Here is a 26237-nt window from a genome sequence, read left to right as displayed (position 1 = left end):
CTGGTGCACTGTCAGCCCATCAATGCCTGGTGGGTTGAGATCAATTGAACCACCAATTTTTTTTTCTTTTCTGATCTGTGTAATAATCATCATATTTTTCTTCCATATTTGTTCCCCTACAAGATAGTAAAAACAAAGGCTTCAATCACTACGTTTTGGGATCAAACCATACGCATTCTCTTAATCTAACTTTTACCAATAATATCGCTTGTAATCTTAAGCATAAAGGTGAAATGAAGCTGTTTTATGAACTGGTAAAAGTAAATTCGTAGGATTTACTGAATAGGAGAAACAGTACTGGTAATTGGACAACATACGACGGAAGAATCAAGATTAAATGGTTTTGGTTTATTTTGTCATCTACAAGATTATTACTCCTACACATGTAAAAAGGAGTACATTATTGATCCTATATATCAACTATATGTTTGAAACAGTGTCTATTGGGAAAAAGCGCTTTCGGGTGAAGCACACGACTTGCACGCACTCGACTATGAAAGACGAAAAGATCTTGTTTAGTTGAAAGTTTGCTCTGAAAAATTCAGAGTTTGGCTCTCCGTAGTTCTAACTTGGCAATGGTTCCCAAGTGGACTTCATCTGGACCATCTGCGATTCTCAACGTTCTTGCTGTGGCCCAAAGATGCGCCAGACAAGTGTCGGAAGACAAGCCAGCGCCACCGTGCACTTGCATTGCCATGTCAAGTACCTTAAGCGCCATGTTTGGGGCTGCCACCTGCTCCAGGTGACACAAAATTAGAAACAAATACACATTGGTTTATATACATGCATTTTGCTTGACAGTTAGAAGAACACTACACCAAACCAATGCGCCCCGCGCACACCACCCCCCCCCAAGTTCAAATTTTACAGCCCGTACGTACCTTTGCCATTGCTATAGTTCCTCGGGCCTTTTTGTTTCCAAGTCTATCAAGCTGGTCAGCTGCCTCCAGAACCAACAATCTGGCTTTCTCTAGCTCAATACGACACTGAAACACAGAATGCCGATTAGGAAAGAGTGCCGACATTCTTATAACAAGTGTCTAAGAGATGAATCTAAAATTCATCTCGGATCACCTCTTAAATCATTTAAATGGCTGGAAAGGCTTGAAGTCTGATTTATCTCAGTTGCATAATTAGTCTCTATTAATAGAAACGAAAGTTTTCTCAGTTACGCTATTAAAGGGTGCAAAATCATCATACCTTTGCAATGTCTGAACGAAATGAGCCTTGTTCAGCAATCAACTTTCCAAACACTTTTCTGCTAAGAGCCCTTTGAGCCATTAGCTGCATCCCACGCTCAGCAGCTCCTATCAGTCTCATGCAATGGTGTAACCTTCCTGGTCCTAGTCTACCCTGCAAGAATTTTTAAGTTATCGTTAATAACTAAAGCAATTCAAAGATACTACACAGTGAACCTATGATACGTTCAGTCACAAAACCAATATCTGGCCACCTATTATCTGAAGCTAAGAATCATCTCTTAATTCAAGAAAGGCATCTCAGAAATGAAACTAATTCATGGTTACACATCAGCACGTGGTGCTACAAATGCCATAAGCTCCTAAAAGGACACTGTATCTGATCAAACAACAATGAAGAACAATACCTGTGCGATTTCAAACCCGCGTCCTTCTCCCAGTAGAATATTATTTTCTGGGACACGTACATTCTCAAATAATACTTCTGCATGCCCATGAGGTGCATCATCAAAGCCAAAAACCGTAAGTGGTCTCTTTATGTGGACACCTGGAGTTCGAATATCCACTAAGATCATAGATTGCTGCTTATGCATGGAAGCATTGAAGTCGGTTTTTCCCTACATAGTATTCAGATAACCTTCATTAATAAAATTAACAATGAAACCGAATAATTAAATGGCATACAAGAACTAACCATGACTATAAGAACTCTACACCTCGGATCCATAGCCCCACTTGTCCACCATTTCTTTCCGTTGATGATGCATGAATCTCCTTGTCTGTACATAAAACTCAGAGCCAAACGAAAATATTAAATATATATCCGGCAGAAACTTAAAGGAAATGGAATATATTACATCCAGTGATTGCAAGTAACTGTGAAGAAGCTTGGATGAAAATGTTGTGATTTGAGATGCATTTCCTGTATAATTTCATAAAAGCTGCTATGTTGATTTCAATGATTTTGAGAAAGAAGGACACTGCCATCACCATAGATGCTGCTTAAACTCACCTTTTAATAGAACATTCAATATTGGTTGCATCAGAGGATGCAACTTGGGGTTCCGTCATTGCAAATCCTGACCGGATTTTCCCCTCAAGCAATGGAACAAGCCATTCAAGTAGCTGCTCCTTGCTGCCATAGCGCAACAATACCTAATGCAAAAGTTAAGTGTAGAACAGATCATTAAATAAATCATGCAAAAGGCCAGACATGTTTCACAAGAGAGTATATAAAGTTTAACCGTTGCACCATTAAAATATGTTCATCTGCATATCATTAAACTAAGCAATCCCGAAAAAGAAAGCACTTATTAATCTTTCCCCAAATCATCCTCTAGACAATGACCTCATTAGGATCAAGAGATGCTTTTCCAGATAGAAAAACGGTGGTAACACTTGTCCGTCACTTGTAAGCAGTTGGTAATCTAAAAGCTTTCATACCTCCATATTTCCCGTGTCAGGTGCACCACAATTGAACACTTGCGGAGCCCAAACTGAACGACCCATGATCTCACAAAGATATCCATATTCAAGGTTTGTAAGACCTGCGCCCAATAAGCGATTGGAGGAATTCTCTGATAGAAGATGATTGCTTCCATCAAAAATTAATTTTCTGGCCCTGGCAGCACTATCAAACTTCACAAGTACAAAGGTAGAAACCAATTATGTCCATTGGAAAGATAATTATTCTGTATTATACAATAAACCAGTTGCCAAACTTGGAAAAGTGAACAGCAAACACGTACAGGTATAAATAAGTTCCAGAGACCTTCTTTCTTTGCTAGCTCCTTTAACCTCTCCTCCCCTGGATGAACCGTCCAACGTGAGCTAGACTCAGCAAGTTTGTAGAATTCTTGTTCCATGGGATAAATGTGATCTTCCATGAACTTTATCAACCTGTTTCTCAATTCCATAACCCTTTTACTAGGGACAAACCTCCCTTCCCCTTTTGAAAATCCTTGATCATCACTCTCTTGTCCAAATCTTTTCAAGTAGTCTTGAGCAACGAAAGCACCTTAGGCCACAATTTGGTATGTCAATACTCTTGCGAGTCATTATGTTTGAAAACTGATAAAAAAATTGATCCATATGCAGAAACATATATTTCAAGCAATGTTTTAAAAGGCTCGCCTCAGGGTGCGCCTAGGCACCCTGTGAGGCTGGGCTTGAGGGTTGCCGCCTCTGTTTTGAGGGAGTGGGCGGAAGGCGCGGGAGCCGCCTAGGCGCGCCTCAAGGGATTTTTTTTTTTTTTTTTTAACTCCCAAACCCAAATTTTGGGTAGGCTTTTAACTGTCTCATACCTTGTCCTTGCACTATCGTCTCTCTGCCTTTTATTCTGATTTTAATTTTTTTATATAATGGATGTGTGTGTTGTCTGCATGCATTGTTATATGTGTGCTCATTGTACTTTTCATCCTCTATTTTATATATATATATATATATATAATATAATATATGTATATACATGTGTATATGTATTTATAATATATGTGTGTGCTCATGGTGATTATTGATTAATAATCTTTTTTTTTAATATAATATATGTGTACGCTTAGTGTATATATATAAAAATTTAGGTCCCGCGAGGCTTCGCCTCACGCCTAGGTTGGGCTATCCCTCGGACGCCTCGCCCACGCCTCACGCTTTTAATACATTGATTTCAAGGAACACAAAATTGTTAGATGGCAGAGCTACCTGATGAAGGATTTTTGGGAAGCACAGATTCTCGTCCAATAAATTTCCATGCATAGTCTATCATAAAATTTGCTCCGTCCCCAGCATACTGGGCACTCTCTCCTCCAGAAGCATTACCCTGCATTGGAATGCACCTATCACTTAACTCCTTTTTTTCAACATCCCTTGACAAAAGTGTTTTGCACTGAACTAAAAATTCAATGTCAAACAATTGCTTTAGAAGTTACCATAATCCATCTACTATATATCCCTGCAAAAATTGATGCCCCGCGAAATAAAGAAAGGGCAACATAGAACTTCCACTCAGCAAAAGGCCATGGCTTTCCCTGCATTGCCACATTTCCATTGTAAGTCTCACTGCATAGAATTAATTAAAAACAGAAAATAAACTACCCAAAGAACAATCTATTGCACAAGTATCAGCATTAACACCTATCTATATTATTCTTAACGCCCTTGACAACCACTTATGCATGCTATAATTCTCATAAATCCATAAATTACCAAAAACAAAGAAAATGTAAGTTAGCTAGAGTACGAAAAAGAGCACATGCGTTACTGTCTTCCATGCTATTGTACTGTTTACTTACCGATGAAGAACAGTATTCTGCTACATACTCTGCCTGAGAAGGAATCCCTTCTGGAACCCCAGTGTGTTCCAAACCTTCACCAACTTCAGCCACAATGTCCACGATGTAAGGCTGCAAAGGATTGAAAGTAGTAATTAAATCATTAAAAAGGAAAATGCCCATGATAATACAATTATTCTACTATCCGCAAGCCAAAGGGTTAAGTTTGAAAATTGGTCAAGTACCAAACAGCTATGAGCAACATCACACATTTGATTTCCAAGAGTAGATAATTCCCAGTCGAGAATGCCAATCACTCGATCCTGCACAGTAAGAGTTAATTAGAGAGAGTTTGTCTTTTGTCACTGGACATAACTTTTGATGATTGAAATGCATCATCCTCAAAAGATTTAGAATCTAGAAAAGAAGTAGATTGATAAGGAAATGGTCTCTATATTTGACTTCAAGAACACAAACAAGCACGTGTATTTGTATCTCCATGTAAGCACACAAATGGATAAGGCTCTCGAAGTACCAAACCTCAATAGGATGAAACACGAGATTATCAATGCGAAAGTCCCCATGAACTAAGCCCGCTGCTGCCCCAGAAGAATCTTCAAGAGGAATATTCTGCTGTAACCAATCAATCAGCTCAAACATCTTCGGATTTCTCTTGGGCTTGCCCTCACCAGTTGAGGCAATATATTGCTTTGCCCACCTCTCTACCTAAGAAAAGCGTAGGATTCGTAATCCCCTCCAAGTTATAGGAAAACTAATATTGATATACAGCTCCTTTAAGCATATATTAGGTTTCAATACAACTATACAAGCATATAAAGTAAATCTTCGCATTCGATTCAGAGAAACACATTTATGCACCTGCCGTTTACAATAGTTGTTACGATGCCCATATTTTCCTAGACCAATGGCATCAACATCAGCAGAATGTAGGGATGCTAAAGCTCTTGCAGTTGCTTGGTAAAGTAGCCTCCTCCTCTCAGGTGCTACACCCTGATCAAAAGCAAATTTAACAAATTATAATCAAATAATCAAATTTAAATAGGGCAAAACAAAAAAATGAACCGCCACTAAATCTATAACACCAATTTAATACAAACATTAAGATAACTTGACAGAGTAAATTGGTACCGGAAGCTTGGCGTCGAGAAAAATGCGCCCTTCCAGAAACTCCATGATGTAAAAGGGGGTTCCGATAACACTTGAATCGGTACACAAACAATAAACTTTAGGAACAGGAACCAGTGTATGAGTACCCAATGCCTGAAGAACCTGTAATTCGAAACAGAAAGGATTAAAAAATGAACCCTTTTTCAGCCAACAGCAAATCATCTAACATAAATTCTTTAATTTTGATTACTATGGAACATCAGTCACACAAAAAAAAAAACTACGTTTCCTACAATTTCAATCTAGCCAACCAAACAGAGCAGATAGGATTGTCGAGTCAGAAAATAACAAGGAGAGAAGAGGAAAGCTGACCTGGAACTCTCTCTCGACGGCATGAGCAGACTGGAGCAACCTCCCCGGCGGCTTCTTCCTCAAAACGTAGCGTTTCAGAGACGCCCCCGATCCTGCCTCTATCTTATAAGTCGGATTCGATTGTCCATGCCCGAACTATCATTTCGTAATTCACAATCCGAAATCAAAATCCAGAAAATGCATGCACACAATACATATATACACCTATATATATAGAGAGAGGGAGAGAGAGAGAACCTTAGAGACAGTGAAATTGGAGGAAGAGGGGGGAAAGCCATGAACGTTGGCGGAGGCGTAGGATAGCAAGGCGTTGAGGTCGAAATCGAGAGGCGTACGGCCATGATCCATTTCGAACAAAGTTCAAACCCTTCGAATTAAATGGTGTCGTTTCAGTCTTCTTTTTCTTCGTCTGCTCTGGCTCTGGCCGCTGTCATTTGCCTCGCAAAATTCAACGATGATTACATCAGAGGACCAGGAAAATTTACACCCTCCAGCACAGGATTAAGGTACTCGCCCCTGGGTTTCAGGGATTTATGCACGTGGCCGTTTTACGAGCTGCGTTGAATTTAGTGGGCGCGTGGCACTATGGACGAAACGCGAGGGAGAAAAGGATATACCGAAATAACGAAGAAAGGACAGAAATGGCAATGCATTGGATCTCTTGGGAGAAAATGAAAAAGAAGGAAGAAGATGGGAGGGCTTGGGTTTAAGGACGTATTGTCTTTTGTCTTTTAACATAGCTTGTTTAGCGAAGATTGGGTAGCGAATATTGCATAATCCTAGTACGTTGTTAGGACAAATTCTTTAAGCAAAATATTTTTTGGATCAGTCGTTTATGGAGGCCAAGTTGGGTAGAAGGTCCTTGTGGGGGTGGAGGGGCATCATTCAGGTAAGGGCGGTACTAGAGAGAGGTATGACATGGCGGGTTGGCTATGGTAAGTGTATTCGAGTTAGTCATGACCTTTGGCTTCCACGGCCTCACACTAATAGAGTTCGATTGAAACATAATGAGATGCCTGTGATGGTGAGGGAATTGAATGATTCAGAGGTGGGGGCTTGGAAGGTAGACTTGATTCGACGGTGTTTTGAGGAGGAGGGCAATCTTATTCTTGGTTTACCAATAAGTTTAGTGGGGTGTAAGGATAGAGTCATATGGCACTACTCTAGAAATGGGAATTATACCATTCGTACAGGGTACGGAGTTGCCATGGAGATGTAGAAAAATGGGGAACTTGGTAGGAAAGGGACAAGGGGTGGTAGTCGGCAAGATGAGGTTGACTATTGTTGACAGGATGTTTGGAGGTTCGTAGTGCCAAATAAAATGAAGCTTTTTATTTGGCGTTGCTTCAACAAATCCTTAGCAGTGCAGGTTAATCTTCTTCGATGACGGATGCGAGTGGACAGTTCATGTGTTATGTGTGAAGCAGCGGAGGAGACAGACCTTGTTTTTTGAATGTGAGTTTAGCCGTGTGTTATGGTACTGCTGCTCTTTGCAACTAGACATGAAGTCTATCTCAAGGTAAGATTTTCGTGAGTCTTGGCAAGGGTTATATGCTTGATTTCGGGACGAAGATAGACAAGAGGAGCTTTTACAGGAGTGTGTTTTTGTTATGTGGAGAATTTGGAAGAGTCGAAATGAGATGGTGTATAAAGGAGTGTTGACTAATCCCATGAAGGGGGTTAATTTGGTGAGGCAGCAAATTATTGAATTCAGAGCATGCCATAATTCTAAAAAGCAAGTTGTTGTCCGTTGTGAGGATGGGGATGGAGCTATCTTTGTTAGACAATCAGTTCGATGGAGGTGGCCAAATTATGGTGTGCTTAAGATTAACTATGACGGTGCATGATGTGGGAAGACACTCAAAGGAGGATATAGGTGGGTTATGATGGATTTTGTCGAATTGCAGCAAGCGGAAGGTGGGGAAGGAGGCCTATTTTTCTATAATGTGGCAATGGCAGAAGCAGCTGCAATTTGTGCGGCGTTAGTGGTATGTATTGAGATGGGTTGTGATGAAGTGGAGATTGAGTCCGACTCTAAGGTGATAATTAGTATGCTTAATGGGGAGTATGTGGTAGATGCTACTGTGGAGTGTTTTATCCATGATATTGGTCATTTGGCATGTCCATTAAGAGGGGTGAGATTTGTGTTTGTCAAGCGAAATGGAAATGCTACTGCTCATGCTATAATCTCATATGTTGCCTCGCATGGAGGTGCTTTCTGTTCGGATGCTCTTGGTCCGGAGTTTTTATTTAGTATTCTTACTGAAGATGTAAACGTTTCTATTAGAATTTAATAAAAGTTGTCATTTGACCAAAAAAAGGATATACTGATTTGGGTACATTACGTCAAAAAGGGACATTTTACCGGTAGGGTGGGCTCTACTATTATAATGATTTGATGTATTATCACATTATACGTCATATTTTGAATATTGATGTCTATCTATGTGATCAACTTCCAAATATAGCGTTAGTTCCTTAAATGTTAAGTTAGTTACCGACGAAGTTCGAATTCACACCATCATGCAAGGGCATAATATTTTTTCACCACTGTGATAAAAAGGGTTACTTACGATCAACTCCCGACTTAACACTTCTAAATAAAATTGAAAAAAAAATAAAAAATAAAAAAAATAAATAAACCCTACCGCAGCACAGCCCAGCGGCGGCAACCAAAAAAAATCCAGTTTTCACTATGAGACCCTCAAAAGAAGAATTTACGTAACGAAAAACCCCAGTGATCAATTCAAGTCCTCGATGTGAGTGACCAAATCTTGACAGAAATTTGGGGACTTGTGCCGTGTTCCATTGGCTGATGCCATTGGGATTGAGAAGTGTAGAGAGTTTGCTCTTCGCAAATTCCTTTTCTTCCAAACTTGTAAGGTGTTACCAATTTTTTTTTGAATTATGGACGGATAAAATTTATGAACTTATTATCCTTTGCTTCAATCTCAGAGAATCCAATATTATGAAAACAGTCTGGATGAAAAATGAAAACTAAAGTATGCTTTTCCCAATAAAAAAACGTGAAACCTTTGCTAATTCCACGATTCCATGACCCTCACACACCAAATAAGACAATGCAGTGCAACTCAACAAGGACAACCTCGTTGGCCCAAAAAACCAAAACAAGGACAACCTCAAAATCCCATGATCCCACCAGGTCTTATATTAAAAGACATCAAAATCAGTTCGAAGTCATTGTCAACTCGTTATCACCCTTTTTATTGTCAACCTCTTATCTCCCTTTTTAAATAACAATAAATAAGCATGGAAGTCGACTCTTTAAGTATTGGTCAAGACCAACACTTAATTATAAAAATTTAGAAGGGTAATTGGCTAAAATGAAAGTTTAGAGGGATGACGAATTATAGAAATGTGGAGGTAATAAGCTAAAATTAATGTTCACGAAAAAATTGACAGCTCATTACAAGTTCGTGAGAATTCGACAAATACCTAAAAAATAAATAAAGAGACCGTTGGCTGGTTGATGGTGGGGTTGGGTCATAGGAGCCTGCCAAGGTTAGGGAGTTAGCTGATAGAATTTTTCTTTTAAATTTTTAATTCTTCATGTTTCGTTTTTGCATTTTTCATTGTTTGTTTTAATTCTTAATTTTATTTAGAACTAAAAGTGTTAAGTTGTTAAGATAAAGAGAGAAGGAGAGAAAGGGTAGGAAGGAGAAGAAAGAGGTAGAGAAAAGGATGAAAAAGAAAAAAAGAAGAGAAAAAGGAGCAGTACAAATAAGGAGATAGAGAATTATTTTTTAATTATAATTATAGAAGGGTAAAATTATAAATGTAAAAGTAATTAAGAAAACGATCCTGATATTTCTGCTATATAGATAAGTTTTGTCCCTCTCTCTAAAATAAATAAAAAAACTTAACTTATCCTCTCTCCAAATTTAGTCTAATAATTTGGATGTATGTGTAATTTGATCCTTAAAAATAAACAGGAATTTTCAATATTTTTAATCAACGGATTGTTAATCAGAAAGATGTTTCTACTGTCCTTCCAGGCCGTTTGAGACTATTTTTATACGTTTGTTCATGAACACTTTTTAGAGTGATTTTTCTAGAAGTGCTTTCCAAAAAAGCATGGATCCAAAAAGCACTTGCATAATCTAGAAGCATTTTATGTTTTTCGCTATATATAATATGAAGCGCTTTTCATTAACCAATACATGATTCAAAGTCGCAGTCTCACAAGATAAACATCTAATGTTGATTAAACGAACATTGATTGGAATGTGTCAAACTACACGAAGGACTGAAATTTCAGAGGTCCATGACCCAGAGATTCAGTACCAAAATATCAACTTATTGAAGGTAGACCACGGCGTTTGGATTTCTTTTACCACACATTACAAAGGTCCAAGGGAAATTACAACAACTTAAACCAAACGAGAAGAAATAACAAGGTCCTGTCGATAGCAGTTAGACAGGATCGGCAACACCAGAAACAAATGCATACTGAAGCGATAACAAGCAGACAGACAGCTTCATTGGCACATATTACAGTTCAATGCTGCTCTTCAACGGCCAGCGGAATGGATTTCACCTGGAAGATGATGAAAATGCGGTCAGCAGCATATCAAGGAAAGAGATGTATACCATTTCAATTCAATCAACTCTCTTTAAACATATAAGAGTCGAATCTGCAAGGTGCAGTAATTAATCAATTCATAAGTTTTTTTTTAAGTTATACTATTAAATAAAACTAATTCATGAGTTATACGGAATCCATGGAATGCCAGTGCCATTTTGTGCATGAAGCAATACTAGGAAGGATATTATCAGATTACTAACCAGATTTCGGTACTTGAGAATGTAAAACATCTCCAGATATCGCCTTGTCTCTCGCCTCTCAAGCTTAGACACATGCTTCCAGAAGCCATAAACCCCAGCTAATGTGAGCAGCCTCTCTGAATATATCTTCCAAGTGTACCTACAGAATTGAGCTTGAGATTAATTACACTGAGGTTGACAAAGATTGTCTTTTCAAAAGTCTGCCAAAAACATATGAAACCTTTCATAAATTCGTTTAAGTCCCGCTTGAGATATCTTTTCCCAGTGGCCAGGATCCTTCTGGCACTGATCAAAGAAGTCAATCAGAAGTTCAGCCACTTGATCAGGGTTATACGGATCAACATGGAACCCAGAGGAACCGTGCTCAATGATCTCAGCAGGGCCACCATGACAAGTTGCAAAAGTAGGAAGGCCACAGGTCATGGCTTCCACGACGGTGAGGCCAAAAGCTTCATAGAAAGCAGGCTGAAAAGGATAAGAAGATGGGTTAAAAAAAAAATGGAATTTTAACACTAGAATAAACCATCATATATCTACTTCACATACCTGCACAAAGACGCCTTTTGTGTCTGCAATGTAGCGGTAGAGCTCACCATTACGAGCACGGTTCATCTGTGCTGCTATCCATCGGAACTGACCACTCAAGTTGTATTTCTTAATGAGGTCATGCATTTTTTCAACCTCTGCAATTTCTTCTCTATCCCTAGAGTTCTTGACATCCAAGTAACCACCAACCACAACAAGGTTTACCATTTCTCGTAGCTTGGCGCTCTTAGCATAGCACTCAACAAGTCCAGTTAAATTTTTCACTCTATCAAGTCTTGCCATGGAAAAGACAATAGGCTTTGAACTATCACTCAACAGCCCACTGCATCACCATCAAACGAGTATCAGACGATTGAGTGATGAAAATGAAGTACATTTAAGTTGCAACCCTGATATCTACAAAATCTCAATGCCACTCAAAAGAGGCTTAAATTGTTTTTCAGAAGTTCTTTACTTAACATTAGAAGATACTCACATATGCTCGTCGTTCTGCTCAGCACCATATAAGAGTTCTTCAATTGAACCATGTAGAGCAGTAAGCCTTTTTTCCTTGTCAGAACATGGAAAGTATATACACATATCTGCTCCTGGGGAGACGATATTAAACTTGGGATCAAAAACATCAATTCCGTGGACAACTCGATACAGCCCAGGAAGAGTGAAGGCAGTGTGGCTCTCATACTGTCCAACGTTATTCTTGCTGAGATAATGAACAAGAATATTAATGTTTAGTGCAAGAAACAAAAGTGACTAGAATCCAGGGAGAAGAATAATGGGCCACGTGCTGCAACTTCATTGTGACAGATAAGCCTTTGAACTTGTTAACCATAAATGAAACTTACATCGTATGACTACATTTCAAGTGATAAACTAGGTCGTAGATTAAAAAGAACTAGACGAACAATATAGTGAATTCATGTTTCCAAAGAACTAGACGAACAATCAAACCTTCCAGCAATCTCTTGGTATGTACTGGTGATTATGAAATCTGCATTGTTCATTGCAATGAGATCGGCTGTGAATTGACTTGAAAAATGGTACTTATCCTCATGCTTCTTCCAAAATATATCAGAATCTGGGTACTTTGTTTTCTCCAATGCATGAGCAATGTTGCACTACATGGAGCATTCAGTTTTGACAAGTTAACTCCAATATATGCACACTGTTATTCCACCAATCTTTGTCTTGCATCTGAAATAATGAATAAAAAACTAAAATTCACCTGTGTGATTCCCAGTTTATAAGATAACAGAGTTGCAACAAGATTTCCATCACTATAGTTTCCAATGATTAGATCTGGAACACCTTGCAACTCAGCGGCAATTTCATTCGAGGCATCCTAGAAATCGCACAATACGAGAAAAAGAGTATGTTATATAACCCGTAAGTAGTTATTAAGAACCCAACAGTGTGCATCATAAAAGTGAAGTACTCGAGCAGTGAAAAAGGGGACAGAAAAAGGAATAAGGGGAGATTAAACAAGAGCACACCCAAAAAGAACAAGAAAACAAGTTATATACTTTTGACTGCTTACCTCTGCAAAGGTCTCCAAGTAAGGCCACACATCAAACCTTGAAATCCATTTCCGCAGTATCCCATTCTCAGTCCTGAAAGGTACCCGCAAGATATGTGTGTATTCTGTACCACTGACTCTTTCCAATCTTTGGTTGCATGTTGTCCCTTTTGCATCCGGTATCAGTCGGGTAACCTACCATCATCAAGTAAAAGGACAGGACACCGTATAAAATATACACGACACCTTATGTCAACTAATATAGCATGAACTTTCAGTTAAGCAAACTTACAATCAGAATTTTTGGAATGACATCCAATCCTTGATTTTGTATTCTAAGAAGCATCTCACTCTCCAGGGCCCGCACTTGATCCAGTATATAAACGACCTGCCATCAGTAATAAAAGATACAACATTTTCATGGGTTCAGGACAAGAAGATTCGTAAACTATTGGACCTATTGATATTCTAGCAGACATATATAAAGATGTAGGAAAGGAGGAACCCAAAACAAACAAATAGTCAGAAGTAAGCAATACCTGCCCTCCGGTGTCAGGCAAACCCAAGACGTTAGCTTGGCCAAAGTAACCGTGTGGCGACACTATGACAACATTGAACACCATAGGGATCCTCCCAAGAAAATTTTCCAGGGTAGAGGGATCTGGAGCCTGAAGAATTTCCAAGAGAAGATGCACCATCTCTGACACCCGTTGTGCTGTGTCACCCCACCCTCTCTCAAATCCCATTCCTTGTAAGCTGCACACAGTGTAAAGAAGATTAAAGGTACCATCTAAAGCAATCATATTATCCCTCCAAGGATTGGAAAGTGTTGAATTAGATCATTCGCTCACTCAAATTCAAATTCAGAATATGGTGTAGTTGCCGGGAACTTAGAAAGATATTCCTCTGCCTTTGCTAAAGCAGACTGAAGTCTGGGTATGCTCTGAATCCGATCGTTTAGCATCATTGCCTACACAAAATTTTACAACTAATATCATTCAGTCCAAAGGTACGAGTATTTCACAACCTTATTGTCATATTACTTCAAATATGGCTTTAGCTCTTACAGTAAATCTGAATGCAAGAGAAAACATGCACGACCAGTAAAATAAACCAAAAGAATTTGCATGATGACTGAAAAAGTGGAATGTTCATTCATGCAAAGCCCATAGCAAACTCAAACTTACATGTCCATCATGTTTGTGTGTACGAAGAAAATCGAGAAGAGGCTCCAAACTTTCTTTGTTACGGAACATAACTGAAGACAAGTGGCGGTTAAGAAATTGAACCCCATTTCCAATTGATGACGAGCGGGTTGGTCGAGGGAACGATGCATTAAATGGCTCCAGATCAAGTTCAAGCACATACTTATCGTTGCACCTAGGACAATGATTTCATTTCAAGACTGCATTAATGTATAATTGAATTGAAAGAACAAATAAAAACTGTCTAGTTCTCCAGATAAGTAAGTTGAAAGACTCGGCATAAATTACGAAATTCAGTAACAAGGATTAAGACAGGAGATCCCTTACTCTCCGTCCATAAGCTCTTCCTTAAACCGAAGATATTCAGCAACACTCAAATGATCCACACTGAGTTCATACTCATTAACTCGAACATACTCCCAAACACCAGGTCTTGGACGAAGGGCAAAAGCCACGAAGGGAGCCAGAACAATTGCTTCCTAGATAACAAGCAAAGACCAAACTCAGAAAACCAGAACAGAAAATGCAACTTTCACTAGCCATGCAGAATGAAGATTTCAGCTTTCTTGGTCCCAAATAATGAAAATTTGTAACTTCAAATTGCAACATTTATTTGTCAATTTCTCAGCAAACAAACAGATACTAGAGCAACATCCTAAAAGGAAAAAAAAAAAAAAAAAAAAAAAAAAAAGTAGCAATAATTGTAGGAAATTGACCTGAGCAGACTGTAAGACTTTGCTGAAGGAGCTATCTTTGAGCTTCTGCATGCCTTCATCCTCCATGATCACGCTTTCGAGCTCGTTTATCATTTGATGGGGTTGCAGAATCCCATTTCCTCGAGCAACATACCTTCCAACACAACAAAACCTCAACTTTCTCAAAACCCCACTCAATTCCAACCCAAAGAACCCTCCATTTGAAATGCAATGTGAGGGAGAGAAAGATGTACCTGGAGAGAAGAGAAACGAGCTCATTGCGGTGAGCAGCGAGGGTTTCCTGAATGGTGTTGCGCATGGCTGAGGCCGGAGGCTCCGGCGAGACAAAAGAGGTTGACGGCGGAGCAAATCAGAAAAGGAAGAGATGTGAAAGCGAAGGTGAGGAGGAGACGAGGGGCGCAGAGCAAATATAAATAGGGAAAGAGGAAAGCAAGAGGGGAGGAAGGAAACAAAAACGGCCATTGTTTTGCTGGGATCAGAGAGAGAAGAGTGAAAGGATGATAAATGTGCAGGGGCACCTGGCGGGGTTTCAGCGGCTGCATGCATGCCTCTGGAGGAGTCCTGACGCTTCCTCCCTCGCGATTTGAAATCATAACGGAAGTTTTTGGCGTCGAGGCGGAGATCTCTATGGCTGTGAACTGGGCTGCATTTGGGCCTTATGAAATTACGGACTCTAAGGTAACTTTTGGGTTTGTCGGGTACTAAAAAACCACCCGAATCATTTGACCGGGAATAAAAACAAGATTTATATGCCTTGTGTAAAATTACCACAATTAAAATTAAAAGCTTACCGATATTTGGTGAGGGGCATTTGAGACAATTACCAACGTGTATTGATATCATATTTTTTTTTGGTAACGAAGAACTAAAAAGTTTTATGTAATTCAAAATTCAAAAAGGGAATTGCTATTAGTATTCCACAAATCTTATTTTGTACTCTAAATTTTCTATAATTAGAAGGAAAAATACACTTGTGAGGAGTGTAGAATGAGATTTTTGTAGTACTAATTACAGTTTTTCATAAAAATATGTTGTTCATGTCGGCATATACTCCGAGTAGTATGTAAAATTTGAGAAGCACAATTGTACTTTTCAATGTTTGAAAACATAAATCAAAATAATATGAAAGATTATTGGATCAAACTATAACTAGAATACCTAAACTAGCTACTTCCAATATATGGCTATGCTTATGCGATATACAGCCTTATTGTATATGATTGAATTAGTTATTTTAAATATAATATGGTTATGCTTATGCGAAAACTAAAATGAACCTCCAAGTTAGTTCAATTAACACTATAACTAAAACAAGCTTTCATGATCTCTCACCAACATCATTGATCAGTGTGTAATTTATGAGACGCATAGAGGACTATAATCTACAAAGAGAAGAATATGATGGCATACAACCTTGTGAATTTGAGATATAACATGAATCATGAGTTCTACTTTTTTAGAATGGATTGGAACTTTTTTTTATTTTTATTAATAATGTGATAAGGGTCACTAGGACTTGAATTGTTCGTAATAACTCTTTAACTAGTTTTGAGGTGCTTCACCACCCTGTGTTACCAAAATAAAAATGAAACCACTAATTTTTGCTCCATGTAAAGCATTTTTTTATAAATATCTATCCCCGACCATAATAGATAGATGAAGCAACACCTTGTATATATTTTAAAATTTAGTGCATGTCTCTTCTCTTTCAATATGAATGAGAATCCTCTCCGGATCCTATTTGTGAGGATTTCGAAGATCCTCTAATCACATCTATTCATCGTATACCATGCGATCAGAAATCATTGTAAATCTTTTTATTTAAAGTTAAATATAAACAGTACTTGACAAAAATTGATCGTACGATGTACAATGAACATATGTGATTGAAGGATTCTCGGAATCCTCACAAAAAGGATCCGGAGAGGATCCTCATTCCTTCAATAATCCACTTGCATGATTGAAACAGGACAATTCATGGGAGCTATTTTTTTGTTTTCAATTTTCAGTTTATATTTTCTAAAAACTAACCTTTAATTAATCGTAAGAACTTTTAAGAAACTCTTACTTTATTAAAAAATGAAAACTAATGAAATGGATTTGAAAATTTTGAATTTTAACGAAAATAACAAAATAAAAGGTAAAGTAAATAGTATCAGAATTGACTTTTTAGTGTAAAAATATGGTTTTTTTTATTAAAGTGAATAGTACCGGGAGCTTTTTGTTAAAGTTTTATATTAGAAACTTAATTAAACAGGTTGAGAGTATATACATCGATCATGCATATCCATAGCAGATATAAAGAAGCAGCAACAAACATCTGATAGCTTCTTTGTCATGCATGAGCTATCACCATGCTGCTCATTCACCTGGAGCATGTTTGACGCCAAATAAAATGCAACCAACTCCTAGATTATATGGAATCTACAGGGATGCAAGTGTGCCACTTTGAGCATGTTTAATACTGGGAAGGATAAGACTACTAAACAGATTCCGGAACCTAAAAAGCAGACTACGAGTTTGAGGCCTAAACCGAACCAATCCGGTTAAACAGCGATCCTAGTTGAGGCCTTATACTATGGTCCAGACAATTAAAATTCTAGGACCTCACTATATACGGTGTGGAGAGAATGAGCATGTATGCGAGTCCTCCTCCTTTTATGGACCAGTAAAGGGTGAAATCTTCGTGTGACTCGTTGCTATATAATGAGGAGCCTTAATTTCTACTAATAACATTAATAATCCTATTTGTTTGTTCCTAATTTCTAAGTTCTCTCATAAACATCTACTTTTTCTAATCCTTCTCCTAGTGAAAGTCATTCACTGTTTGTTTCTGATATTCCAAAGACGTGAAGAACTACCCAGAAAAAGGCAGGAGGTTATTTCAAATCCAGTAAATAAGGAGGATCAGCATGACAAGAAACCAGTAAGTTCTTGTTCAATTCCAAAGGACACGGATATATACAAAATTGAAGTTCCAGATCAAGATTGTTCCGCGTTCTTACGTGGTACAAGGCCGCACAGATACATGGAAACCACTATTTCTAATTAAGAAGCACGGGACTTTTTTCAAATCCATTTTTACCTTTTGCAGCATCATTTGAATAAAATAAAGGGAAAAAGTGAGATGCTAGTATAAAACATTAGTAATTAAGCTCTTCCAATAAAGTTGGGCACAGGGGAAGTAGCAGCTAGTTTATATACATGTACGGTTATGGATAAAACTAGAACAAAAACCCTAGCGGACTGTGTATGTATTTTCTAATTTTAATGTATGTGTCTTCCTCGTTTAATAAAGAAGTCAGTTTCTGGATTAGTGAGTAATGGAAACCAAGTTTTAACATCCATGTAACCACAAACCAAAACAAGGTTTACCACTTCTTTAATTTAGCAGTCAACAAGTCCAGTTAGATTTTTCAGTTTATTAGGTGACACCGTATCACCACGTCACTCGTGCTACTGCCATTGAAATCTGTCATCTGTTCTATATTTTTACAATTGGATTTAAAACCGAGTTTAACGTTTTCTAGGAATATAAAAGTAAACATAAAAAAGTCTGGAAATTTTAAATTCAATTCGGAAAACATTTTGATGTGCTTGAAAATTTTAAAGATTGAAGAATAGGAGGCATATCGATCATTCGCAAATAAAATCTTATAAAAATTCAAAGACTTGCATGTATGATGACAAGGAGAGTTGCATACCACAAAACCATTATCACACAGAATTGCAGGAAGGAGAAGAAACAGAAAAGGAGCGACGGCAGCAATGGAAGGCCGTTGGGTTGAAGGCTGGGGTCGACTATGGTGGGAGATTGTCGGCCTGCCACCGGGTGGAGAAATTTTTTATTGTAACGGAAATACGAGTGGTACACCATGTGTTTTTATGCAAGTGGTGGAAATTTTTATTTTTTAAGTTATTAACTTTTTAACACACATATCCAATCATTTGTATGATGACACGTGATGTACCATCTCGTGTATCAGTAACACTGAAAAATCTCTCCACAGGGTGGGCGGGGGTTCTTTTGCTTTGTTTTTTTTATTTTTTTTTTATTTTTATATATTTTTTTTTAAGGTATAAAATTGGTTAAAGTCCAGCTCTACAAATAAGGAAATACACAATGAATAGATGACAGATTTTCAATGGAAGTACCATGAGCAGACGTAGGGCTGGTTTGGTATTGCTATGCTTTGAAAAAAAGCTGCTTCTGCTGTGCTGTGAGAATAAGCAGCTGTGAAATAAAGCAGCAGAGTGTTTGGTAAACTTTTTTGTAAAAGTGCTTTTGAAAAAAAAAAAAGCAGTATTAGTGTGTTTGGTAAACTTTTATGTAAAACAGATGTGAAAAAAAGCCGGTTTTTCAAAGCTGGGTTTTGCAGCTTCTTGTTTTTGGCTTTTTTTCACCCAAAACTGTGAAAAAAAACTAAAGCTGAGTGTTTACCAAACACAAAAACAGCTCCCAGCTTTTTTTGATAGCAGCTTTTTTCAGAATCACCTCAGTACCAAACCAGGTCGTAGTATCACCTAATAATATCTCCAACTATAGCCCTGCCATCGAAATGACAATAGGCTTTAATATAGCAATCACTCAACGAAATAAAATCCAACGAAACTCGAAATTTAAATGAAGTTGTTTAGTTTGATCATTCGAATAGTTTGAGGGACTAACGAACAAATATTGACGATATTCATGACATGTTGAGAGTATTAATCTCAAATAGAAAAATTGAGGAACCTTATAAGTTTTTATAAGATTTTTTTTTTCTTCCAAAGGTAAGAGTTTTTATAAGGAGTTGAGTTACTCTATATTGTAAATTGATTTTATAGTGAACTTTTTAAATTTTCTTCACGACCTACCCTATTTGGATTGCGGTCATAGGAAAATAAAGGGAAAATAAAGATGATTGGTGTATTGGAAAGAATATGGACCTGGCATGGTTGTGTATTTTTTTTTTTGGAACTAATGATATTATCTACAATAAGGGAGTGGAAGTGGGCTTAGCATCACAATGAACTAACAATAATGTGGTTCAAATTCTCCTTCGGTGAGAATCGAACCTAAGACCTCTCACTTACAAGTGAAGAGGAATACCACTAAACCGTAGTACTAAGTGGAGGCATAGTCGTGTATTTGATTGCATAGACTTATTGAATTGCTAATATTTGGTTGACTAGTCATGCATAATTAGGATAATAAAAAAGAAAGGTAATGATAGAGAGACTAAATTAGGATTATTAATTAATTGTTAATAAATGTACTAATTATTATTAGTAACACATCATTTATTTTTTAAATTTTGTCTTTCTAGTATTATTCAGAAAGAAGATAAGATCATTTCTACTATTAAAAAAAAAAAAAAAAACCGTGATAAGTCGTCACCCATTTATCATTGACAGGCCCAAATATTAATCAAGCCTGATGATTAACCAACTTACTTTTTACATAAATGTTTAAAGAGATGGTAAACACCAAAATGCCGGCAAAAACACGACATCTTCATTTCAAGCACATATCCGAAACATAAAAGGGGACATGCAGATAAGAAAGAAAAACGGTATAGCATATTGCACATCAATGGTCAATTGGAGGAAATAGACCAGGGCGGATTGCAAGATTCATTTGGTGAAAAAAAAAATGATAACTCACCAAATTTAGGGCATATTATTGAAGCAAAAAATGAATGTAAACTTTAAATTTTTCTGTAGCCACTTAGTACCATGGTTTAGTGATATTTTCTTCACTTGTAAGTGAAACGTTTTAGATTTAATTTTGGTCAAAAGGTGAATTTGAACCACATTATTGCTAGCCTATTGTGAGGCTTAACCCACTCCCTCACCCATTAGTGTAAATAACATCATTTGTTCAAAAAAACAAAAAACTTTTATTCAAATTTGAAGGTAGAAGATGTGTCATGAAGAAAACATGTATTTTCAATGTCACATTCCAGCCCGGGATCAATAGCTCAACAAGTATGCCTGCACATGAGTCGGAACCACTTAAAGTGGTATGTACGACAGGACTGGATGTAAATAAATACGCTCAAATGCTACGATCACGTGAAGACTGTGCGAATGATCACGGCTCACCTACGAGTTAGAACCACCTATAGTAGTCTGTACAACAGGACTGTGCACCTAACTTGGATCCAAGGTGAGCGTATGGTGCGAGAGGTGAACATCATGTGAATGACTGTGTCCTGACCACGGGCGGAAGCACTAACACTAGGGTGCAATTTATGAGCTATAGATTCATCTCAGCATAATCATGCAACTCACATCCACAATCTATAAACTCACCTGGAACTTACCTGAGTGTCCGCAACGTCAAACATAAATATGTGCAACTACTAAATTCATATTCTAAATGTAAAACCTTTGGCATGGCATATATGTGGATTTTGCTATTTTGAATGTGGTTTCGATATATGTATGTACTCTATTTTTTGGGGAAACTATACATGTTTTATAGTGAGGGGTTACTACCTTTGATAAATGAAATGGTTTTTGAAAAACTTTGTTTTTGCCCACTCACGTTTTCTGTTTTTCGCCCCTCCAGGTTCTAGTAGCAAAGTTTCCATATCGACGAGGATTCGTGACATATCCCCGTACGGGTGGCTTCCTAATATGGTATAAGTCTTATCTTTCCTTACTGTACTTTACTTATGCTCTATAATCACGTGTGAAGTGGGTTCATTTTTGCTCACCAGCACACTCTAGTATTTAGGCACTATTAGGTTTAAATTTATCCACATTTTTCCACATCATCACACTTTATGGCTTTGTCACCTTTCAGGTGTCGGCCAACACAGCTCGATTCAGAGTCCTAGTGGACATTCCGGGTCGAGGTGTGTCATCCAATCCTAGCAAGGTGGAAGGGGTAAATGTGTGCACTGTCGTACAAACGCCTCGTATGGATCTTGTTTTCAATGGACTCCGATAACCAAACCGTAAAAAACACAAAAAACACTGAGAAAAAAAGAAAAAGAAAATACATACACAGAAACACAAAGAATAATAGTAGTTCGGCCAGACTTGCCTATGTTACTCAAACAATAATTTACTGGATATTTCACTATTTATCAAGGAAACCGTATATTGGTTTACAAGAAATTTCCGTTACTCTCAACTCTACGTCTAATTATTAACTATGAAAATCAAGCTAACCATTGATCAAGAATCAGAGAATGAAGAAAATGAAGCAAGAAACTTAGAGAAAAAGAAGAGCCTTGGACAAGCTTTTCATTTCAAAATGAGCTATTACAAGAATATCCAAAATAAAGGAATACAACAAATTTCTTAATGACCAAGAAACCCCTCATCCAGTCTAACTTAAGTTTCCAAATCTAATCCAAATAACTAATCTTTAAAGCCAAATCTATGTGTTTTAGCTGACATAGCATATACAGATGTAATGCTGCCATGTGGCTACACTTATCATTAATATATCTCAGTTCTCGCATTTTTTGAAGTGTCTCCCTTTATGCTACTAGTTTGAAGCCTAACCAGTTGGAGTTTGGCCCTTGGGAATACTCATAAATGAATGAAACCATGCTTTATTTGATTTAGTTCACATACGGTGAAAGAGTGCTTTTTGGCTTAACACCCTTAGTTTGGTGGTAATGCTCATCACACATACTTATTATTATTAGATAAATTTAATTTTTGAGATTTATGTCTATTTCTTACACAAATCTCAAAATTTAAACTCATTCAACAGTGATAATAAGATGATGAGCATTATCATTACTTGAGGACAGTAAACCCAGCTAATCAGTGAGAATCTGATTCACATGGGTCCGGTAACTGACTGATTGCCACCCTTTGATTAAGCTTTAAGAAATTGAAATTTTGAGATATTAATTAAAAACTTGAGGATGGATCGATGATGCTGATAAATGATATTCGAAAGAAGTAGAAACCGTACAGATTTTTCTTCATATTTTAGCTTTATTCCTTTCTTTACGACCCCAGCAGAGACTTGGAACAACCTGCATATTTGTGCGTTAGATTGGGTAGAGACCAACTCAATTATTAAATTGTTGGCTTATTAATCACACATGAACTATCAGACGAAGTAATTAAATATATACAAAAAACAAACCAAAGAAGATGCGTGGCACCAATTATAATTTATAAGGACCTTAATTAATACAGAGAATTATTATTAGTACTTTAAAAATCTCATTCCACACTCCAAACTTTTTATATTTGGAAAGAAAAATACACTTGTGAGGAGTGTAGAATTAGAGTGCTAATAACACTTCCCTTAATATATTTAGTTATATCTTCTAGACCCAAATAAAGGAGGAAAAAAGTTCTAAATTCTAAGGATGTTTGGTACTCTACTTGAATCTAACTTTTTAAATTCAAAAACAATTTTCAAGTTTTAGGCTTTGAAAACTTGATTGGTATGACTATTTTAAAAAACTGACTCAAGACGAACTAAAAAATATAGTCTATTATCTAAAAACACAAAAAGTGAGTTTTTAAACTTAAAATCACTCATTTCTTTTCTCTCCCTCCCCTCTCACTCCAAATCTATCTCTCTCTTTTCTTATTTCTCTCTCCTCATTCTCTTTTTTTTTTTTTCCCCTTTTTCGTTTCTCTTCCAATCCACTATCTTCATTTTTCCAGTTCTTTTTCTAATTTATCTTCCTCTCTATCTCCTCCGATTCTTTCACTTCTTGTTTTTTTTTTTCTCCATTCATCTCTTACTTTCTTTCCTCCTCTCTCCTCTGTCTCTCTTGGCCCTCTCTTTTTAAATCTCTTTGTCCAGTTTAAATTGTAAGATTCAAAAATTTTAAATCACATACCAAACAAGTTTTTGAGTCTTCAGAAAAAATTGTTTTCAAGAAAAATTCTTAAAAAATGTTTTGAGAAATTATTAAAATTTTCAAATAGGATACCAAACACACCCTCTCCTTTTGGCATACTTCTTTCCTGATGATCTTATATTAATTTGTTGCACTGAGGCATAAAAATCATATTATTCCTAACTTACCCCCTCCCTAATTAATGGCAGCTAGATGCTCCAGAAGCTCCCTTAATTTGAACATCGCTAAACTCTGTTTGTGGAGAGAATGATAAACAATGTCTGGCTACAACTTGGTTTGTGGAATTGATAAACATTGTTTGGCACCTAACATATAACGCATGTTAAAATTACATAGCACGTCTGTAAAAAATTACCCATGAAAAATACAATTCGAGAAATTTATGCATTAATTATAATTTGTTTATATGACATAATTAGTTTCCTTCGAGGTTCAGGGCCGAAAGGGTAAAGGAAGACCTAGGAAATTTTTGAAAGAGACTCTAAGAAAAGACTTAAGAGTACTTGGATCTAACGAAGAATATGACACGGAACCAAGCGCAATGACGTTCTACGATTTATATAGCCGACCCCACTTAGTGGAAAAATGTTTTGTTGTTGTTGCCGTCATCGTCTTGGCAAAGGCAAATCAAAAGGACACTTAACAAAAGTGAAGAACCTTACCTCCAATCCCTGAATTGAGCTAATCAAATACCAATTAAACTCTAACAACCTCAATTAAGCCGAAGAACATGAAAAGGATGTACTACCAAAGCCAATGGGATTATCATATAACTCTCAGACTCCGTGGATGGTTATTTGAAGGTTCTAGATTTTAGTTGGGAAGAAAATTGTTAAACAAAACAATCAAAATTTTAAGCCAACATTAAAAGCCAATAACGTATACAATTTTGAAATAATATACAGGGCAGGCAAAACATACAACTTTCGTATGAAATTCCATTAGAAAATCTTAGTGCAACACATACAACTTTCATATGAAATTCCATTAGACTGTATAATCCACTTAGATATGAAATATAATAATCTTCTAAAAGCATTCAATCAAGTGAAAATGAACATAAAAGCATTCAATCATCTGATTATTTTCTCTTCCAACTTGCTCAGCAACCAAACAGGAAATTGAATAGGTTGTCAACCAAGGTTAGAAAATGGCGTCATATTTTTTATTGCGCACCAACAGAAAAGGGTAAGCATTGTGTCTTCGGCACGTTGTGCTCAGTTTTACCAAACACGGGTCAAATAACGAAGAAACCAATTACCAATGAACAGGCTCTAATTCTGAACATTCTACAATCTCACTATCTTCACCAAGAAAGCAGTCTCTGACCGGCTTCCACATGAACCTTTGTTCATTACACCAACTTTCAGATCCACCATAACCTCAGCCTTTGTACAAAGAAAGCTAAATAACAAACAAATCAAACTCTCTGCCAAAACCAGAGTAGAAATCTCAAAATTTGTCACTCTACCTACCAAAACCACCCCAACTACTCAGATTACCAAATCCCAGTTCACAAATCTCACCCTAACAACATATTCACCATTACCCACTTCCCCAAATCACAAAGATCACCCACTCTACCAAAATCAAAACCCTAAGATCTCACCAACAAAAACAACCCACCAATTAAAAAATCACAGATTTGCAACCATTCCATCCCGAACTAAATCACAGATTTGCAATCAATTAAAAAAACATTGAGAGAGAGAGAGAGAGAGATGTGAAGGGACCTTCGGAATTGAGGAAAGGGTGAGGAATTCCGACGGAGGTTGGAGCGGAGGAAGAGCAGATGGGTGGGTAGTGGCAGCTGTCTTCCTTCGTCTTTGTCTTCGTCTAATGGAGTGGGAGAAAAGAGTGAGATGGAGTGAGAGAGAGGGCGAGATGAGCGAGTGGGACGAGAGAGACCGATCGAGTGGCTGCTGGACTCTTTTCTTCAATTGCACCCCCATTTTGTCCAATTTTTTTTTTTTTTTTGAAATGCGCTTATTTTCTTCAATTGCACCGTCAAAATTTTAACAATTTGCGCAATGCATGTATACATTATGACGTCGCGCAAAGACTTTTTGCGCAACGATCACACCGTAGCGTTGCACTAGTTATATATATATTTTAAATTTTATAAAATTTACTGAAAATGTGACTTTACTCTCTTCAAATTCATTTTTTTTTTTACATAAAACCCATAAAACTTTTTTTTTTCAAGCAAAAACCTAATCCAAACTACAATAATAAATTTAAAGATGCTTAATAAATATACATACCATTCAATTTTTTTAAGTCTTATACGTACAAAATAACTAAATTTAAAGCTACTTAATAAATATATATATATATATATATATATCATTTTGATGGGATACGCAATATACGAAACTAGTTTCAATGATCCAACCGTCAAACTTGTTTGTATAAATTTCGAGATCGCATGCGCAAAAAAAATCTCAAAAAATAAACATTTAGAGATCAAGTAATGGAATAAAACTTTTCGATGGTTATAAACAAAAATTCACGATTTAATGATTATTTTAACTCCGATTTTGATGATTTTTTTACAGCTACACTCATTGACCATATATGAATACAATGAATGAATTTGATCTTCAATTTAAAATATTTACATTATTGGATACCACAAAAGCTTATGTTATA

General features: G+C 37.0%; 2 protein-coding genes and 1 long non-coding RNA gene across 3 annotated transcripts; all 3 read right to left on the bottom strand.

Annotated features, from left to right (window-relative positions):
- Positions 1-304: 304 nt before the first annotated feature.
- Positions 305-6648, bottom strand: LOC125467904 (probable acyl-CoA dehydrogenase IBR3). Its single transcript, XM_048571519.1, has 17 exons — positions 6203-6648; positions 5966-6100; positions 5615-5755; positions 5345-5476; positions 5006-5191; positions 4711-4788; positions 4487-4597; positions 4124-4222; positions 3897-4014; positions 2948-3216; positions 2643-2837; positions 2212-2354; positions 1894-1978; positions 1607-1816; positions 1201-1353; positions 882-986; positions 305-733 (listed from the first exon to the last, which is right to left on the bottom strand). The coding sequence occupies exons 1-17, from the start codon at positions 6311-6313 to the stop codon at positions 542-544; spliced, it is 2463 nt and encodes an 820-aa protein (XP_048427476.1). The 5' UTR covers positions 6314-6648; the 3' UTR covers positions 305-541.
- Positions 6649-10116: 3468 nt separating this feature from the next.
- On the bottom strand, positions 10117-16460 carry LOC103943695 (sucrose synthase 2). The gene is made up of 15 exons (XM_009354037.2): positions 14985-16460; positions 14752-14884; positions 14363-14514; positions 14018-14210; positions 13682-13800; positions 13370-13586; positions 13123-13218; positions 12852-13025; positions 12540-12656; positions 12266-12432; positions 11793-12017; positions 11318-11639; positions 10992-11236; positions 10772-10910; positions 10117-10523 (listed from the first exon to the last, which is right to left on the bottom strand). The coding sequence occupies exons 1-15, from the start codon at positions 15047-15049 to the stop codon at positions 10485-10487; spliced, it is 2403 nt and encodes an 800-aa protein (XP_009352312.1). The 5' UTR covers positions 15050-16460; the 3' UTR covers positions 10117-10484.
- A 5498-nt stretch (positions 16461-21958) lies between these two features.
- LOC125471271 lies at positions 21959-25790 on the bottom strand. Its single transcript, XR_007253553.1, has 2 exons — positions 25319-25790; positions 21959-22739 (listed from the first exon to the last, which is right to left on the bottom strand). It is a non-coding gene; the product is annotated as an uncharacterized LOC125471271 (long non-coding RNA).
- Between the last annotated feature and the right edge of the window lie 447 nt (positions 25791-26237).

The sequence above is a fragment of a genome, unplaced genomic scaffold, assembly GCF_019419815.1.
Source record: "Pyrus x bretschneideri cultivar Hongxiangsu unplaced genomic scaffold, Pyrus_bretschneideri_v1 Contig6, whole genome shotgun sequence".
Classification (NCBI taxonomy): Eukaryota; Viridiplantae; Streptophyta; class Magnoliopsida; order Rosales; family Rosaceae; genus Pyrus; species Pyrus x bretschneideri.
Note: the sequence above shows the minus strand (reverse complement) of the source record. Positions and strands in the feature narration are given on the sequence as shown.

What these genes read in the sequence shown, in the direction of transcription:
- LOC125467904 (XM_048571519.1), bottom strand. Translation starts at nt 6,313, where the DNA reads ATGGATCATGGCCGTACGCCTCTCGATTTCGACCTCAACGCCTTGCTA. An exon ending in TTCTCGACGCCAAGCTTCCG is followed by an intron (nt 5,477 to 5,614) that starts GTACCAATTTAC and finishes GCTTTTGATCAG; the next exon opens with GGTGTAGCACCTGAGAGGAG. An exon ending in GCGGGTTTGAAATCGCACAG is followed by an intron (nt 1,354 to 1,606) that starts GTATTGTTCTTC and finishes AAATTCTTGCAG; the next exon opens with GGTAGACTAGGACCAGGAAG.
- LOC103943695 (XM_009354037.2), bottom strand. Translation starts at nt 15,049, where the DNA reads ATGCGCAACACCATTCAGGAAACCCTCGCTGCTCACCGCAATGAGCTC. An exon ending in TATTCTGAATTTGAATTTGA is followed by an intron (nt 13,587 to 13,681) that starts GTGAGCGAATGA and finishes CACTGTGTGCAG; the next exon opens with CTTACAAGGAATGGGATTTG. An exon ending in CTTAAACGAATTTATGAAAG is followed by an intron (nt 10,911 to 10,991) that starts GTTTCATATGTT and finishes TCAATTCTGTAG; the next exon opens with GTACACTTGGAAGATATATT.